At 46.7% G+C, this 17,825-nt stretch overlaps 1 protein-coding gene across 1 annotated transcript in view; it reads right to left on the reverse strand.

Annotated features, from left to right (window-relative positions):
* LOC140912511 (NACHT, LRR and PYD domains-containing protein 12) overlaps window positions 1–17,825 on the reverse strand; it is a 71,269-nt gene that overhangs the window by 14,375 nt on the left and 39,069 nt on the right. Inside the window, exons 8-12 of the mRNA XM_073346999.2 lie at window positions 16,557–16,727; window positions 12,540–12,710; window positions 11,164–11,337; window positions 2,648–2,818; window positions 793–963 (exon numbers count right to left, since the gene is read on the reverse strand). Coding sequence (XP_073203100.1) covers window positions 793–963; window positions 2,648–2,818; window positions 11,164–11,337; window positions 12,540–12,710; window positions 16,557–16,727 — 858 coding nt within the window. The remainder of the gene's footprint in view (window positions 1–792; window positions 964–2,647; window positions 2,819–11,163; window positions 11,338–12,539; window positions 12,711–16,556; window positions 16,728–17,825) is intronic.

Raw genomic sequence — 17,825 nt, forward strand, 5'->3', positions numbered from 1 at the left:
AATCTGGCCCAAATTCCCAGGAGCACCCCACACCAGGTAGAAGTTCAGTCACGAAAGAAGACCCACTGAGCAGACATGTACTAGAATAGAAAAGGGAGGAACCACAGCTTGCCCCAAAGGGTTTTGTGTTTTATAATGAGTCCAACATTGGCCTCTGTTCTAACCTGCCCAGTTTGTTACTGTGACCACACCTCCCCACTCCCAAAGGGCTGCACTTTAAAGGGTATTTCTCCAAACTGGTGGCGCCTCTCAGCTGAGAGAAGCTTCCGCCCCATCTCTGTGAATTTCAAGGCAGGAGCTACCATGGCTAGGGCTGAAGCTGAAACCACACTGGATAGTTCAGCTCAGATCGGGAGGTTAAGAATCCTCCAGCTCCTGGAACCTCTTTTGCCTTAATAAATTTTAAATCAATATGTCAAGGTGTCAAAAGTCATCAAAGTTCTCTACAAAACAGGCCGCTAGCTGAAGGGGAAAGACTGCACTATTTTAAAGCAAATGCATTTTAGTAAAGAGTTGTTTTTAAAAAAAAAATCTATTTATTCGCTAAATATCAGGGGGCTGTGGAGCCAGCTTCTGGTGTGGGCCCTAATTTACTTAAAAATTTCTATTTTCCAAGCAGGGCATTCCAGTGCGTGTTGTGAGCCAATGACGGAGGTGCTGGAGAGACACTAATCTCTCAGCATCTCCATGTAGCTGCAGGGAGCAGACATCAGACACCAGCCACACACCCTGCCAAGCGCTTTACACAAAAGGACACCTGTAAATGCACAGAGGAGGCCAAATGTTACTTACCCCAGTTTCTGCAGTTTGCAATTTGGGTGTTTCAGTCCCTCACACAGCAACTGCACTCCAGAATCTCTTAGATAGTCAATACCCAGCTCCAGCTCTGTCAGGCTGTCACTGATGCTGAGAACAGCCGCGAGATCCTCACAGCAAGCATCTGTGAGAAGGAAATTTTTCAACCTGCAGGAGAGAGAAATGCAGAGACAAGCAATCACTGTGTGAATGGGGCTTGTCCCAGCTGTTATGACAGGTGGCCCCACACACCCACCCACTTCTCTCCTGGACCAATCAGCATTGAGAATGAGCCAGAAGCCCTGCCTCACACCCTGTCCCAAGCCTCACCCCTAGTCTAATGAGAAACCAGTGTTGGGTGGGACTTTCTGCATAAGCCCGGCTCCATGCATTTCACCCTGACTGGACCGCCCTGGGAATGAGCCAGACGCTTCAAGCCCCAACCCTCTGCCATCGACCAATGAGGAATAAGGGGTGGGGAAAGACTAAGCACCACCCCTAGTCCTTTCCACTGACCAACCAGAATTCAGGATGGCCCCTGCACTCCCATCTGTCAGAGTTTTAGAGTAACTGCACCTTTGATCCCCTCTGTGGTCTGCTCAAGGAAAACTCCCTCAGGCTTCTAGCATTCACCTCTCTCTCGGCAGGGACCCATGCCCCATTCCCTTCTGACTGGGAGTTTAGGCTGGGGCAGCCACACTCTGATTATCCCCAGAAGGTCTGACTAAGTGCAGTCCCTGGACTTTGCTCTCTTTCCAAAGCCTGTAACTGTGGTTTACTAGTGACCTACCCAGCACTCTCAAAGCAGAGTGCAATTATTTAAGGACAAAAACATACAGAGAAAACATAAAACAATAACAGGATTTAAATGCTCCCCCCACCCCACATCACCTCTATGGAGACCCAGGCAGATTCCAGTCCCAACAACCCTTCAGCAGGGTGGGGTCTTCCCTTGGAGAAAAGGTCACAGCCATTTGTCAAATCAAAAAAGAGGACCCCTCTGTCAAGATCAACTTAGCCTTTTATACCAAACCTCTTGCTTTGCCCCTGCTCCCAGAGTCTGATTAGCCATAGAGCAAATGGCCCTGCATAATTATTCGGTCCCGCTGGAAGGCAGGCATGGGATGCCTACAGAAGGCTGTGACAGAAGGCTTGGACAGCCCTTGAGCCTCTGTGGAGGATGCAATTAACTTGAGCTGGTCTGTAGGCTTGGGACAGAACACAGGAAGGCCCAGAGATGCCCGTTTGGGAAGATTTTCACAGGAAAAGCAAAAGGCACATCTAACAAAAAGGCTGCGCCCTGCTAAATGTTGAGTCCTTTCTCCAACGTAAGGGTGGTGGGGGCGAGATCTCCTCAGCAAAATAGCTGATAAAAACGTATGTTCACCCTAATCTTGTTCTTGGAAGCATTTGCGCTGTTGAGCTTAAATTTACTAAAAAAGTTCAGCCTGAAGCAGACACCCAGTATGGAAAATTTCCATCCAAGCAGTTAGAGTTCAGCCAATTTATAAGCAACTGAAGACAGACTTACAATAGGAAGTATCGGGCAAACTTAATAATAGGTGATACTACCAGCACATGTATTCAATTACAGGCAAAACACTTATTCCTCAAATTCAGAGAGGAAGAGGAAGAGTTTGGAGGTAAAGCTCCAGTCTGGCCCCATCTTTCTTTATAGCTTCAAGTTTACAAACATGACAGGCCAGCGGGATGTTGTCAACAACTGACACATGAGGTGCTGCAGGCTGAGTCAGCTGTCAGCCTCACCATTTACTCGCTGGGAGCTGACAGTCTCACACCATCGGCACAGCCTGCTGAGTTCTTTACGGAAAAGGAACCTGTAAACACTCACCCCAGTTTCTGCAGCTTGCAGTTTGCATGCTTCAGTCCCTCACACAGCAGCTGCACTCCTGAATCTCTAAGGAGGTTCCCCCTCAGCTCCAACTCGGTCAGCGTCTGGTTGATACTGAGAACAGAGGAGAGATCCTCACAACAAGCAGCTGTGAGCTGGCAACCCATCAACCTGCAGGAGACACATAAACAGAGGGAAATGAGCACCTCTGTCTGTCCTGTTCCCTCCTTGGGTTTTTATAGCAAGATTCCTTTATTCCGGGAATAAAATCACAGAGCTGCAGCAGTGGTTGCTGAGGACCATGTGAGGATTTCAATCCATGTGCAGCTGCAGCTCTCATTGATCCTGTATTCCACATATGAATGTTATTCTAAGGCAAAGTTCCCAAACTCCATCCCCTGAGCATAAGCACTGTAGCTTCTGCTAATGAAGAAACATTAAAGGAGGAGCCAGGAGAGAGGGAATAAAGGGAGGGACAAGATTCTCATTGGAAAATAATGAAACTGCTCCTGCAGTTAAAGCTATACTTTAGTTTTGCAGACGTGGGAAGCCTGTTGTTCTCTCTTGCTGTCTCATTTCTACTTAGGATTCAGCCACGAAGCCAGCCTCTGGAGTACTTAGTTCTGAACATTCAGAATTCAGGGATGGGCTCAGTTTTGCTGAGGGTCAGGTCCCCCCATCCCTGTCCCATTTTCCCTAGGTTTGACCATACACTAGAAATGGCTGGAATTTCCATAGGGAGCCCAGTCTCGCAGGCTGGGCCTCCAATTAAATTGTTACAGTCTTTCACCATTGCAGACCCACTGTTGTGACAGCAGCATCATGGGAGTGACTGTAGAGGCGTCAGAAATTTGTGAAGAGCTAAAAAGTGGGATAAAATGAGCCCAGAGCTAGTGTCTGTGTTACATATGGGCTCATAATGCTAGAGACAGACTGATAGGTGCCTCACAACTTCCCTCAAGAAAGCTCAAACGAACTTCCAGTGATGGTCAAGGCCAGATCCATGGCTGGTGTAAATCAGTGAAGCTACTTTGAAGTCAGTGGAGCGATACTGATTTGTACCAGCAGAAGATCTGGTCCCTAGTGTGGAAATTCACTGGCCTTAAACTCCCTGACATGTAGTGTGAGTCACAATTTATCAATGGATGAAAATATACATGGATTGGTGTAGGAAGTGAAGACTGGGGAGGGAATTACAAAGGAAGCCAGTGGCTGCTCATGCTAATCTTTGTATTTTACAGTTGGGATGTTTCAGCCTCCACAAAGTGGTGTCACTCCTGAATCCCCTTGGCTGAGACTGGAATTCCTTCTCTGGGACTGAAGGTAAATGTCACACGCAAAGTACAGCTCAGACAGTGTGCAGCAGCCAAATTATCTGAGCATATCACACCATGACTCTCAAACTGTACCAAACCCCCATGAGTTTCAGGATATCATTCCAAACCCTAGCAGTAGCCCTGATTTACAAGACTCGTAATAGCTCAAGGTGAGGCTGTCTCAGAGACTGTTCACCCACCCGTGATCCACCAACCTGACTACATTTTCCATGGGCACTACAGCTAACAAAGTCCAGGTCAGACTCCCAGGGGCACAGGCAGAGCATTCTCAGCAGCAGGCCCCAGCTGGGGAGCGCTTTCCCAGGGAAGATCAGACTGAGCCTGGCCCTGTCCATGTTCAGATCTAAATGCCAGACCAGCCTCTCTGATCCCTTACAGAGACCGGCGTTCAGGTAGCTCCAATTGCTGCCCAGCACACAGCCTTCCAAAATGTGGAGTGGCACAGGCTCATACTCCAAGTTCAGAAAACTAGTTAAGTTTCCTCTGCCCCATCAGGAACAGGAGGGGCAAACCCTAAAGGTCAGAAAACCAGGACATTTCCCCAAGGAAAAGCAAAGCATCTTATACAAGGACAAATACGACGTTTACATTTCATAACCTGGCACAGCGGCCCTGTGTGCATCATCAACTTGACAACGTTACCTGTTATGGAACATTTCGCAAGTACTTCCCCCCGGCCCCTTCCAAAATATGAAGCAGCAGTGACCTCTAGTGACTGGCCAGAGGAACTACACTCCCTGTCTTCACTGGATTCCATCTGCAGTAGGGACAGGAGTCACAGAGTTGCCAAACCAGGGTCAGATGAGATACCTGACACTTGGCTGCCCTGTGGTCTGTACTTAGTGGTCAGTGATGTTGCCTTGCTGCTGGGGAAGTGCCTTTCCCAAGAGATACTGCTGCCTGGATCGCTGTATTTTTTTAAAAAGTTGCGTCTGACTATTCACAGCAGCTTGCAGTCTGAAATCCAGCAGCCAATGCTCATGCAGCTGCCCCAGTCTGAGACGGATTGGTCCCCAGCTCACCCGAAGATCTCCTGAGAAAGGGTAAAGCCTTCCAGAGCACCAATACAAACTGCCCATCAGTAAGCTCCCCCTGCCATCAAGCCCCCCGCTTCTTGGTCACAGCAGCAGATCAGCCCCCAGTGCCCAGGCTGGGCCTGGCAATTCCTTGGGGCAACATGTTAGAGGCCCCCCTAAAGCTGTCCGTCAGTGTTGGAAAGTGAATGTGATGTTGCAACTCACCCTACCCCAGTTGGAGGTCGCTGAGCAACAGGATTCTCGGGGGGATCATTCATCTGCTCCCACTGCCATTCCCACTTGTAGCAGAAAGGAGAAGGTCGCTCTCACCGGTTTCTCTGCAACTCCATTTGCTCCCAGGAAAATCTGGAAGCGCAGCTATCTCCTCCTACAGTTCTCTGCCAAACTCCCTTTCCAAGTGAGAGACTGAAGAGGCTTCATTCAGTGAAAGGTTTCAGTTCACTTCTGCCCCCAGATGACAAGGATCTGACACAGAGGAGTGCTGGAGAGAAACTGTTTGCTATTTCCTGGCCCTGCCTAGTCCAATGACTTGGATCAATGTGATAATGGCCTGTCACATGACAGAGGACACCCACATACTGCTACCTTAGTAACTAGAAACATTTTTCTATTCCCGGAGGGGCCTCTTGTCAAGGGTATTTCTATAAACTGGTTGTTTCTCTTGGCTGAGCCTTGCTTCACTTCCCAGTGCGGGGACTTCACAGGCTAGAGCCACCTCAGCCAGGAGGAAGCTGACACTGGTGAATGGTGCAGTTCACACTGTGCTGGCTGCTCAGAAGATGAACAAAGGGAGGTGTAGCTCGTAGAGCGAGCTTGCTTGTATTATATTCACTGCTTCACATTATATTCAGCAGTAATGCAAGGAACCTACAGGCCTGTGTCCTGTAAGACAGCAGTGTGCCCTTGTTGCCAAGAAAGCCAATGGCATTTTGGGTTGTATAAGTAGGGGCATAGCCAACAGATCGAGGGATGTGATCGTTCCCCTCTATTCGACATTGGTGAGGTCTCTCTGGAGTACTGTGTCCAGTTTTGGGCCCCACACTACAAGAAGGATGTGGATAAATTGGAGAGAGTCCAGCGAAGGGCAACAAAAATGATTAGGGGTCTGGAACACATGACTTATGAGGAGAGGCTGAGGGAACTGGGATTGTTTAGTCTGCAGAAGAGAAGAATGAGGGGATTTGATAGCTGCTTTCAACTACCTGAGAGGTTGTTCCAAAGAGGATGGTTCTAGACTATTCTCAGTGGTAGAAGAGGACAGGACAAGGAGTAATGGTCTCAAGTTGCAGTGGGGGAGGTTTAGGTTGGATATTAGGAAAAACTTTTTCACTAGGAGGGTGGTGAAACACTGGAATGCGTTACCTAGGGAGGTGGTAGAATCTCCTTCCTTAGAGGTTTTTAAGGTCAGGTTTGACAAAGCCCTGGCTGGGATGATTTAATTGGGGATTGGTCCTGCTTTGAGCAGGGGGTTGGACTAGATGACCTCCTGAGGTCCCTTCCAACCCTGATATTCTATGATTCTATGATTCTAAGACATTAGCTTCAGCAAGTTAGCATAAGGCTTGAGGCCTAGGAACTCTGAACAGATAAACAGCCCAACAGAAACAGGGAGCTGTAAATAGAGTATTTAAGGGGGATTTCTGACCACAGGAACACGGCCCAACCACAAGAGTGTTATGGCAATGAACTGAGATACATAACAGGTACATGAGCTACATCCACAGACACCTAACCAAAAGAGGGCCATGGTAACAAATTGACCTATGTGATAAGCTGAGATCACTGATATACTGACTTACAGGAGAAGGATACTCCAACATTAGCAAGGTGAGGAAATACAAATGAGGAAAAGGGGGAAAAGCCTTGCATCAAACATAGAGGCATCAGCGTAACATCATATAAAAGTTGCATCCCAGCCTAGGGGCAGTAGGAGAAGGAGATGTAGCTCTTCGGAGGTGCCAGAATGATGGCCACTGATGATGAAGGGGAAGGTGATGGTGATGAGGAAGATGAAAATGAGGTAGGATCAGAGTCTAAAGTAGGGAAAAAACAAGTCAAAAATTACTTAGACAAGTTAGAAGTCTTCAAATCACCAGGCCCTGATGACATGCGTCCTAGAATACTCAAGGAGCTGACTGAGGAGATATCTGAGCCATTAGCAATTATCTTTGAAAAGTCATGGAAGACAGGAGACATTCCAGAAGAATGGAAAAGGGTAAATTTAGTGCCCATCTATAAAAAGGGAAATAAGGACAACCTGGGGAATTACAGACCAGTCAGCTTAACTTCTGTACCCAGAAAGATAATGGAGCAAATAATTAAGCAATTAATTTGCAAACACCTAGAAGATAATAAGGTGATAAATTACAGTCAGCATGGATTGGTCAAGAACAAATCATATCAAACCAACCTGATAGCTTTCTTTGACAGGCTAACAAACCTTGTGGATAGGGGGCAAGCGGTAGATGCGGTATATCTTCACTTTAGTAAGGGTTTTGATACTGTCTTGCATGACCTTCTCATAAACAAACTAGGGAAATACAACCTAGATGGAGCTACTATAAGGTGGGTGCATAACTAGTTGGAAAATCGTTCCCAGAGAGTAGTTATTAGTGGTCCACAGTCATGCTAGAAGGGGATAATGAGTTGGGTCCCGCAGGGATCGGTTCTGGGTCCAGTTCTGTTCAATATCTTCATCAGTGATTTAGATAATGGCATAGAGAGTACACTTATAAAGTTTGTGGATGATACCAAGCTGGGAGGCATTGCAAGTGCTTTGGCGGATAGGATTAAAATTCAAAATGATCTGGGCAAACTGGAGAAATGGTCTGAAGTAAATAGGATGAAATTCAGTAAGGACAAATGCGAAGTACTCCACTTAGGAAGGAAAAATCAGTTGCACACATACAAAATGGGAAATGACTACCTAGGGAGGAGTACTGCGGAAAGGGATCTGGGGGTCATAGTGGATCACAAGCTAAATATGAGTCAACAGTGGAACGCTGTTGCAAAAAAAGCAAACATCATTCTGGAATGAATTAGCAGGAGTATTGTAAGCAAGACACAAGAAGTAATTCTTCCGCTCTACTCTGCACTGATTAAGCCTCAGCTGGAGAATTGTGTCCAGTTCTGGGCACCACATTTCAGGAAAGATGTGGACATATTGGAGAAAGTCCAGAGAAGAGCAACAAAAATGATTAAAAGTCTAGAAACACATGACCTATGAGGGAAGATTGAAAAAATTGGGTTTGTTTAGTATGGAGAAGAGAAGACTGGGAGGGGACATGATAACAGTTTTCAAGGATGTAAAAGGTTGTTACAAGGAGGAGGGAGAAAAATTGTTCTTCTTAACCTCCGAGGATAGGACAAGAAACAATGGGCTTAAATTACAGCAAGGGCGGTTTAGGTTGGACATTAGGAAAAACTTCCTAACTGTCAGAGTGGTTAAGCACTGGAATAAATTGCCTAGGGAGGTGGTGGAATCTCCATCATTGGGGATTTTTAAGAGCAGGTTGGACAAACCTGTCAGGGATGTTTTAAATAATACTTAGTCCTGCCGTGAGTGCAGGGGACTGGACTAGATGACCTCTTGAGGTCCCTTCCGGTCCTATGATTCTATGATGGCTCACATTTCAGGTTGTTCTACAATGGATGGTGTGAGTAAATGGATGTACAGATGTACATTCTGTAGAATCCTGAGCTGGATATGTTTGTGACTGTGCTAAATATATTAATAAACTATTTGTAAATATAGAGGAGTTCCTGTAGTGTGAGTGTTGCAGCTGTGCACATCGGAGTTTCCCATTATATAATGATTTGAATAAATACTGGGCCCGATCTTGGGACAAGATACTGTCAACCCTCAAAGTGATAACTGGGGATTATATTTATATTTCCTCTATAATCTATAGATCGGGCTACAGAGGGGACAGCACAGGAAGCCTCTCTCTCCTTGCCCAGCTGCAGCCCTCGCGCTCCCCTGAGCACAAGGTCCGATCCCTTCTTTGCTCTTAGGGGCAAAATAAACAACTAAGCAACCAATGAAGAGTAGAAGGGGGCCATGATAAAATCCCACAGTGCACTGGCCAGGACAGGCAGCTGGGCAAACAGAAGAACAAATGGTAGCTCTTGAAGAGGGTTTAGCTACAGACAAATCTTCCTGACCCCTTGGCATGTAAAGGATATGTGTAACACACACACCTCTTGGGTGTGGTGTTCTGTCCCATCTAGTGGCACCGAGATCCCTGAAAGAGAGAGATAAAATGAGTCTGCCCTACAGCCTTAGCTAAGAAGCAGGTGGCTTTTAGCTCACGTAGTAAAGGCTCATGCTCTAAGCTCCAGAGGTCCCCAGTTCGATCCTGCCCGTCGGTGACCAGTGTCTGTCGGTGTTACAAGTGGGGGCTCATCCAGGATTCCAACTGGGAAGTCTCTGAAGCTTGGGACATGCTTCCTCAGCTAGGGGAAGTATGTAACCCACACACCTCCTGGGTGTGGTGTTCTGTCCCCTCTAGTAGCACCGAGACCACTTAAAGAGAGAGCAATTAATAAGTCTGCTCTACAGCCTTAGCTAACAGGCAGTTGGCTTTTAGCTCATGTGGTAGAGGCTCATGCACGAATCTCCAGAGGTCCCCAGTTCAAACCTGCCCACTGACCACCGGTGTCTGTCAGCATTACATGTGCAGGAAAAATTGTTCCTCTCTGAAACAGTGTCCCTCCCAGGTTTCAGAGTAGCAGCTGTGTTAGTCTGTATCCGCAAAAAGGAAAGAAGTACTTGTGGCACCTTGGAAACTAACAAATTTATTTGAGCATAAGCTTTCGTGAGCTACAGCTCACTTCATCGGATGCATGCAGTGGAAAATACAGTGGGGAGATTTTATATACAGAGAGAACATGAAACAATGGGTGTTACCATACACACTGTAACGAGAGCGATCAGGTAAGGTGAGTTATTACCAGCAGGATGGGGGGGGACACCAAAACCTTTTATAGTCACAAAGTTCAGCCACCAGGTTTGCCGTGACATTATCAGGGATACTGTTCCTGACGGCTTGTAGTCCATCTTTGTGTGTACCACTGTGTATGTACATTGACCAAACACTTTGTGTGTATCTCTGCCATGTACATTGGCCAAACCGGACAGTCTCTCCGTAAAAGAATAAATGGACACAAATCAGACATCAAGAATTATGACATTCAAAAACCAGTCGGAGAACACTTCAATCTCTCTGGTCACTCGATTACAGACCTAAAAGTAGCAATTCTTTAACAAAAAAATTTCAAAAACAGACTCCAATGAGAGACTGCTGAATTGGAATTAATTTGCAAACTGGACACCATTACATTAGGCTTGAATAAAGACTGGGAGTGGATGTGTCATTACACAAAGTAAAACTATTTCCCCATGTTTATTTCCCCCCCTACTATTCCTCACATGTTCTTGTCAACTGCTGGAAATGGCCCACCTTGATTATCACTACAAAAGGTTATGGGGATTTTTTGTTTTGTTTTTTTCCCCTCTCCTGCTGGTAATAGCTCATCTTACCTGATCACACTCGTTACAGTCTGTATGGTAACACCCATTGTTTCAGGTTCTCTGTGTATATAAAATCTCCCCACTGTATTTTCCACTGCATGCATCCGATGAAGTGAGCTGTAGCTCACGAAAGCTTATGCTCAAATAAATTTGTTAGTCTCTAAGGTGCCACAAGTACTCCTTTTTATCCCTCCCACAGTTCCCCCTGAGGCAGACAGATGAGAGATTTAGGCTCCTGATCTCCTTGGACCTCTTGTGTTTCTATTAGTTTGAAATCAAAATAAATGTAGTCTTGTTTAAAGGTGATTAAACAGGTGTTTAAAAGAACCTGCTTCAATTTTTATTGAAAAAAATACATGCTAGTGGAAATCACTCATTCCTCATGTTCAGGGGAGTTTGAACTACTGCTCCAGTTTGGTCCCATCTTTATTAATAAATTCTGTTCTCCAATCGCAATAGACCGTAGGGATATTGGGAGCCACTGAGACAACAGGTGCTGGAGGGACACTCAGCTTTCAGCCTCTCCGTGTTCCTTCAAGGACCTGACATCTTCCACCATCCATTCCCCCTGCTGAGTTCTTTCCAGCAGGAAGATGTGTGAATACTCACCTCAGTTTCTGCAGTTTGCAGTCGGGATGTTTCAGTCCTTCACACAGCAGCTTCATTCCTCCCGCCTCTCCCAGGTTGTTCAGCACAAGATCCAACTCAGTCAGGGTCGGTTTGGCCCTGAGAACAGAGGAGAGATTCCCACAGGAACTGGCTGTCAGACCACAATTCATCAACCTGCAGGAGACATAATCAGAGAGGGAAATGAGCACTTCTGTCTGGCCAGTTCCCTCCGTGGGTTTCTAGAAAGAGTCCTTTATTCTGGGAATAAAATCACCCTGCTGTAGTCGTGGATGCTAGGGATCACATAAGGATTTCAGTCCACATGCAGCTTTAGCTCTCAGTGGGCCTAAGAGTGGGAGAATTGTATGATTCCACCAGAGAGAGATGGAGGCCCGGGACCTGAGGTGGGTGCACCCAGAGAGACCCGAAAGGGGACAGGGGTGTAGCTAGCCCTGTAACTGTGGCACAGGATTGAACATGTCCACTGCAGCCTAGATGTTGCTCACCAAAGTCTGAATTTGGCCTTTCACAAGGTAGCATTCTAGATACAGGGTTTCCTCTTTCCCGATGGCAGGCTATAAGCCACTGGGCAGACTCAGAGCTGGAGTGGAAAAATGAAGTTATTTCAAGGTGCTCGAGGGGAAGGAAAAGCACAGAAAGCCTCCCTCTCCTTGCAACCCGCACTACGGCTGTGCCCTTGCATTCCCCTGAGCCAAAGGTCTGATCCCTTCTCTCTCCACTGTGATGCAAAAGTAGAACCAAAGCAGGCAAGAGCAGAACAGAAGGAGGCATGATAAAGTCCTGCGACTCACTGGCCAGCACGGCTAGCTGTACAAACAGAAGAACATGGTGCAGCTCGCAGAAGGATTTAGCTGCAGGCAAATTCCCCTGCCCGTGAAGGATGGGCAGGAAGAATTCTACCTCCCTCACACAGAATCTCTCTCACACCCTCCCTTAGGCAGGGCTGTAAGAGATTTAGGATTCTGAGGCTTTGTAAGGCCTCTTGTCCTTTCATTTGTCTTAAATCGCAGAAAATGTAACATTGTTTTAAAGATCGTTGTACGAATTGGTTGTTATCAAAGGGAGTGAGATCATGCTTTATTGAACTTACATTTTTAGTGAATATTACTACAACTTCGTCCTCAATTTCAGGGGAGGCGGGGTTGAACGAGGGCTCCTGTTTGGGCTCATCTTTCTTTATACGTTCCATTTTCCAAACATGAGGGGCCATCGGGATGTTGGGAGCCACTGACACATCAGGGGCTGGAGGGACACTCAGCTTTCAGCCTCACCATGAGCCTGCAGGGAGCTGACATTACACACCGTCCCCAGACCCTGCTGAGCTCTTTCCAGAAGAGAAACTTAGAAATACTCACCGCAGCTTCTGCAGTTTGCTGTGTGGATGTTTCAGTCCCTCACACAGCAGCTGCACTCCTGAATCCCCCAGGTTGTTCTCCCCTATGTCCAGCTCTGTCAGGGTGGGTTTGGTGCTGAGAAGAGAGGAGAGATCCCCACCACACACGGCCGTGAGATGGCAGTTAGAAAGCCTAGAGGGGACAGATAACCACAGAGGGAAATGAGCACTTCGGTCTCAGTGGATTTCTAGGAAGATTCCTTTAATTTGGGATTAAAAATTACAGAGCTGTAGTAGTGGATGCTGAGGACCACATGACCAGGTGTCGGTTTCAATCCTAGGCATCTGTAGCTTTCATTGATCCTGTGTTCCATACATGAACATTATTCTAAGGCAAAGTTCCCAACCTCCATCTCCTGAGCAAAAACATTTGGGTTTCCCCTACTAAAGAAACTTTATTACACCTGATAGGACAGGAAGGGGAAGAAAGGGAGGGAAAGGAACCTCACTGGAAAGTCTATTGCAGTTTTGTGGATGGGGGCAGCCCATTCTTCTCTCTCTTGCGGCATCATTTCTAATTAGGACTCCACAAACAAGCTGCCCTCTGTGGGATACTCAGTATTGAACATTCAAGGATGGGTGAGTTTTGCCTTGTCTCAAGTCCCCCATCACTCTCCATGTTGCCTGGGCTTGACCACACACTAAAGAAGGCCTCAATTTGCAAGGGAGGGCAGTCTCACGGGCTGGGCCTACAATGAAAATTGTTACCATCTTTCACCATTGCATTTCTACCAGTGGCAGACTGCCCGCCACATTCTTAACCACTGGAGCGCCTAGCCCTGCTCTTAGGGAAAATGCCACTGTCCGTTGTTAATACCTTTTCAGCTGCATTGGGAGTAGTGCCATTTTGTTAGTGAAATTTGAACAGAGCTCTGAGCAGACAATGTAATAAACAGTAACCTAAAGGTGCTTGTGGAAAATTCGTGTGTGTTGGACTATGACAAAATGATGTGGAAGGGATGCGCCTGGAGAGAGATCAGAAGCTTAGGAGTTAAATTGCAGTGCATTCGGGAAGAACTGAAAGGGTAGATAGAATGACTGAGCCCTGATGTGTTGTACATGTTACATACAAGTGCACAATACTAAGAAGAAACTGATAGATGCCAAATGACTTCCCTTAAGAAACCTTGACTGAATTTCCAGTGATGCGCAAGGCAGGATGCTGAGATGGTGTAAATCAGACAAACTACTTTGAAGTTAGTGGAGCTTTGCTGATTGACAGCAGCTGAGGATCTGGCCCTTAGTGTGGAAACTAAGAAGCACTGGCCATGTGCTCCCTGATCAATCTGCCTCTTACACTCTGTGTGGAGGATCATCCACTCCCTTTCCAGCCAGTTGTCACTTATTTAGGAGTCAAACTGGACTGCAGGCTAACATCCATTGAAAGAAAAAGTTCACCTCCTGGGGAGAAGAGGCAAATGTTCTGCAAACTTCAGTCCTGGCTCTAGTGTTTGATCCGGCAGAATATTGTGCAGCAGTGTGGGGCAGGAATCAGCCCACGCATCTTGTTGATTCGGAGCTGAATACAGCCTTTAGTGGCCGCCTTAGCCATACATTCACATCTAATTTATATGGGTTGGCTTATATAGATCCCGCAAACTTTGACGATGCCATCACTCTTAAAACTGCCCGGAGGGCCATAACAGATGAAAACGACCTGCAGCATGCAAGGCTGACTATGCTTCAAAAGAGTGCAAATAAGCAATGCACACTTCCCGCAAGTAGATCTGCCCACCTCCAGAAGAAAATACCTACACCTCTAGCTCCTGCTGACTTGCCATGACCAACTTCATACTGCCAGCTTAATAGCAGGGCTGTCAGGAAGGGGGAGATTGCTTGAGATAAACACCTAACACCATACCCTCAAAGGACAATGCCAGAACTATTAGCCTGGGTGATACTAGCTCCCCCTCCTGCTGGGACACAATATTCCACTTTTACACGAGGGGACCATAGAAGGGTTTAAGGAGACATACCTAGGGAGCTAAGGCAAAGGGAAACAGAGGGTCACACCCTAGAATCTACTAGAGTGTCTGAGGAAGCTAGACCAGCCTAGATCTCCAGTGGAGACGGGGGTGGGAGTGATAGGATTCCAGGTAAGATAACTATGCATGTAGACTCTGATGTTTTGAAACCTTTTTTTTTCCCTAAAAGGTTTTCTTCTTATTAAATAAACAATACTTGTGTTCTCAGAAGGCTGTTCTGGCCACTGGGTTTGACTAGTCAGAGACTCCCGAAGGGAAGAATCACAGGTGTTGAACCCACTTAGACCCGCAGGATAATCACAGTGGATACACAGGTACTGGCTGAACCGGTCAGACTTGCAGGGCCATCACAGTGAACACAAAGGGGACTGCTACCCTGGGCCTTGTCTAAGAGTGGGGAAGTTGCATGATTCCACCCAGAGAGAAGCAAGGACTAGGGGCCCAGGGCCTGAGGTGGGTGCACTCAAAAAGACCTGAAAGGGGACAGGGTGTAGCTAGCCTTGTAACCATGACATAGGCTTAGGTTTGTCCACTGAGGCCTAGATGTTGCTCACCAAAGGCTGAGTTTGGCCTTTCCCAAGGGAGTATTCCAAATACAGGGTTTCCTCTTTCCCTATGGCATAGTGTAAGCCAATGGGCAGACTCAGCAGCTGGTGAGGAAAAATTAAGTCCCAGCTACAACTCACTTCAAGTCCCTTTCATCGAGTCTTGCTTTATTGTGAAAAACAAGTTTTAAAAGCAAGAGGAAATCAACTCATTATACTGGGTAATAACTTCCCAAGACATTGTCAGCTTGAAGGGTAAAGGACAGTGCATCCCCGTTAGATAGCTTCCTCCACACCTGCTTCCCCTTTACTTCCTTAACCCTGCCCAGATCAGCCATGGAACCTGGGAACCTCTTACACTGCAGACACCAAGCATGCAGCCTGCAGGAGGATCTGATGTGCATGATATATTTATGCAGCCCATATGACATTCTCAGATTCTCCAAAATCTAAGCTGCCATTTAAACAAAGTAAGTTTCTAGCCCTCATGGCAGCAGAGATCACCTTCTCAATGCGAATCCAGTGTAACACATACAATGACGTTTACCTGAGTTGGCAGACAGCCTGAAACAACAACTCGGGGGTCTGAACTATCCTGTTGCCTGGTATTCTGACTGGAGTATCAACTTAGTTAATATTGACTCTGAACCATCATCAATGGGCTTTAAATCACTGATCATTTTGGTGGCTGGAAGAGGTAGGAAGGGGTGGGCATGAAACCCAGTAGCTTGCGGATTGGAAGTTGCTACAGAGAAGAAAATGCAGAGACATGGAACAGAGCAAACTCCCAAACACCAGCAAGAGGAAGAGAAACAGAAAGAAGGATGGAGAAGGAAGAGAAACCAAGGGCAGAAATGCAGTGACCTTAAAGGGGAGCAGATTTTCTCACTGATGAGGAATGTGGCAAGAAAGCGCAGCACAAATAATAAACAAAACAATTAGTTACTACATAAACCCAAATTGTCCCCTTGATTGTTGCTATCAGGGGAGGAGTCTATTGTGCATCACAGGGAGTACATTGTATTTATACCCTGGACTACAATTAACCATACAAATCAGGCCTCTTCCCTGAGTGAGTTTCACACCTCTGCCTTCGATGCTTAGATGCACAATATATGTAAAATAGTTTTAAAGATTATAAAGTGGTGTTTAAAATGGGCTTTTCCCTCAGAAGATGAGATTATGCTTCAATTTTTATTCAAAAATCCATTTCAGTGAAGATCACTTTTAGGGGAGTTTGGAATTAGTGCTCCAGTTTGGGACCATCCTTATTTATCACTTCCGTTCTCCAAAAATGACCAGCCATCAGGCTGTTGGGAGCCACTGACACACCTGATGCTGGAGGGACACACAGATTTCAGCCTCTCCATGCTCCTACAAGAGCTGACATCACACACCATCCTCATGGCCTGCTGAGTTCTTTACAGAAAGAAACCTGCAAGTACTCACCCCAGTCTCTGCAGTTTGCAGGTTGGATGGTTCAGTCCCTCACATAGTAATCTCACACCCGAGTCTCCCAGGTTGTTCATTGACAGGTCCAGCTCAGTCAGGGTCTGTTTGGTACTGAGAGCAGAAGAGAGATCCCTATAACAAGCGTTGGTAAGATGGCCGTTAGTAAGCCTGCAGGAGACAGATAAACAGAGAGGAAAATGAGCACCTCTGTCTGTCCGGTTCCTCAGTGGGTACCAGTGTGTTCTTAGAAAGAGTCCTTTATTCTGGGAATAAAATCCACAGCATTGTGCCAGTGGATGCTGAGGATCACATGACCATTTGTAGGTTTCAATCCACATGCACCCGTAGCTCTCACTGATCCTTTGTTCCACACACGAATGTTATTCAAAGGCAAAGTTCCCAAACTCCATCCCTGAGCAGAAACACTTGGGTTTCCCCTAATAAAGAAAGTATTATCAATGAGGGGTCAGGGGACGGGAAAGAAAGGGAGCGAAAGGAATCTCACTGGGAAATAATGAACACACTGCTGGAAGGTATGGTACAGTTCTGTGAATGAGGGGGAGCCCATTCTTCTCTCTGTTGCATCATTTCTATTTAGGGCTCAGCAAACAAACCTCCATCTATGGGATACTTAGTGTTGAACATTCAGGACTCAGGGATGGGTTCCATTTTGCCAGCTTTTCAGTCCTCTCTCCCTCTCCCATTTTTTCTGGGCTGGACCATAGACTAGAAAAGGCTGGAATTTCCCTAGGAAGCTGAGTCTCATAGGCTGGGCCTACAGGGCATGTCCACAGTGCAATAAACAACCCATGGCACGGCTGCAGCTGGCCTTGGCCACCTGACTCAGGCTGGCAGGGCTTGGGCTGCAGGGCTATAAAACTGCACTGTAGACATTCAGGCTCAGGCTGGAGCCTGGGCTCTGAGACCTTCCTGCCTTGTGGGGTCTCAGAGCCCGGACTCATACACTGCAATTTTATAACCCTGCAGCCTGAGCCCCACCAGCTCGAGTCAGCTGACCTGGGCTCTGAGTCTCGGTCCCACCGGGTTTTTTGTTGTTGTTGTTGCATTGTGGATATACCCACAATGAAATTGTTCTTATAGTCTCTCACCATTTCAGCTCCCTTGGTGCAGACTGCCTGCCAGTGTTATTAACCACGGTGTCACCTAACCATGCTCTAAGTAAAAATGAGGGTGTCTGTTGCTACCTGCAGGGGCGCTGCACCCGCAGTAGTGCAATGATAGGAAATTATAACAAAGAGACCACAT

This window comes from Lepidochelys kempii, chromosome 6, assembly GCF_965140285.1.
Source record: "Lepidochelys kempii isolate rLepKem1 chromosome 6, rLepKem1.hap1, whole genome shotgun sequence".
Classification (NCBI taxonomy): domain Eukaryota; kingdom Metazoa; phylum Chordata; order Testudines; family Cheloniidae; genus Lepidochelys; species Lepidochelys kempii.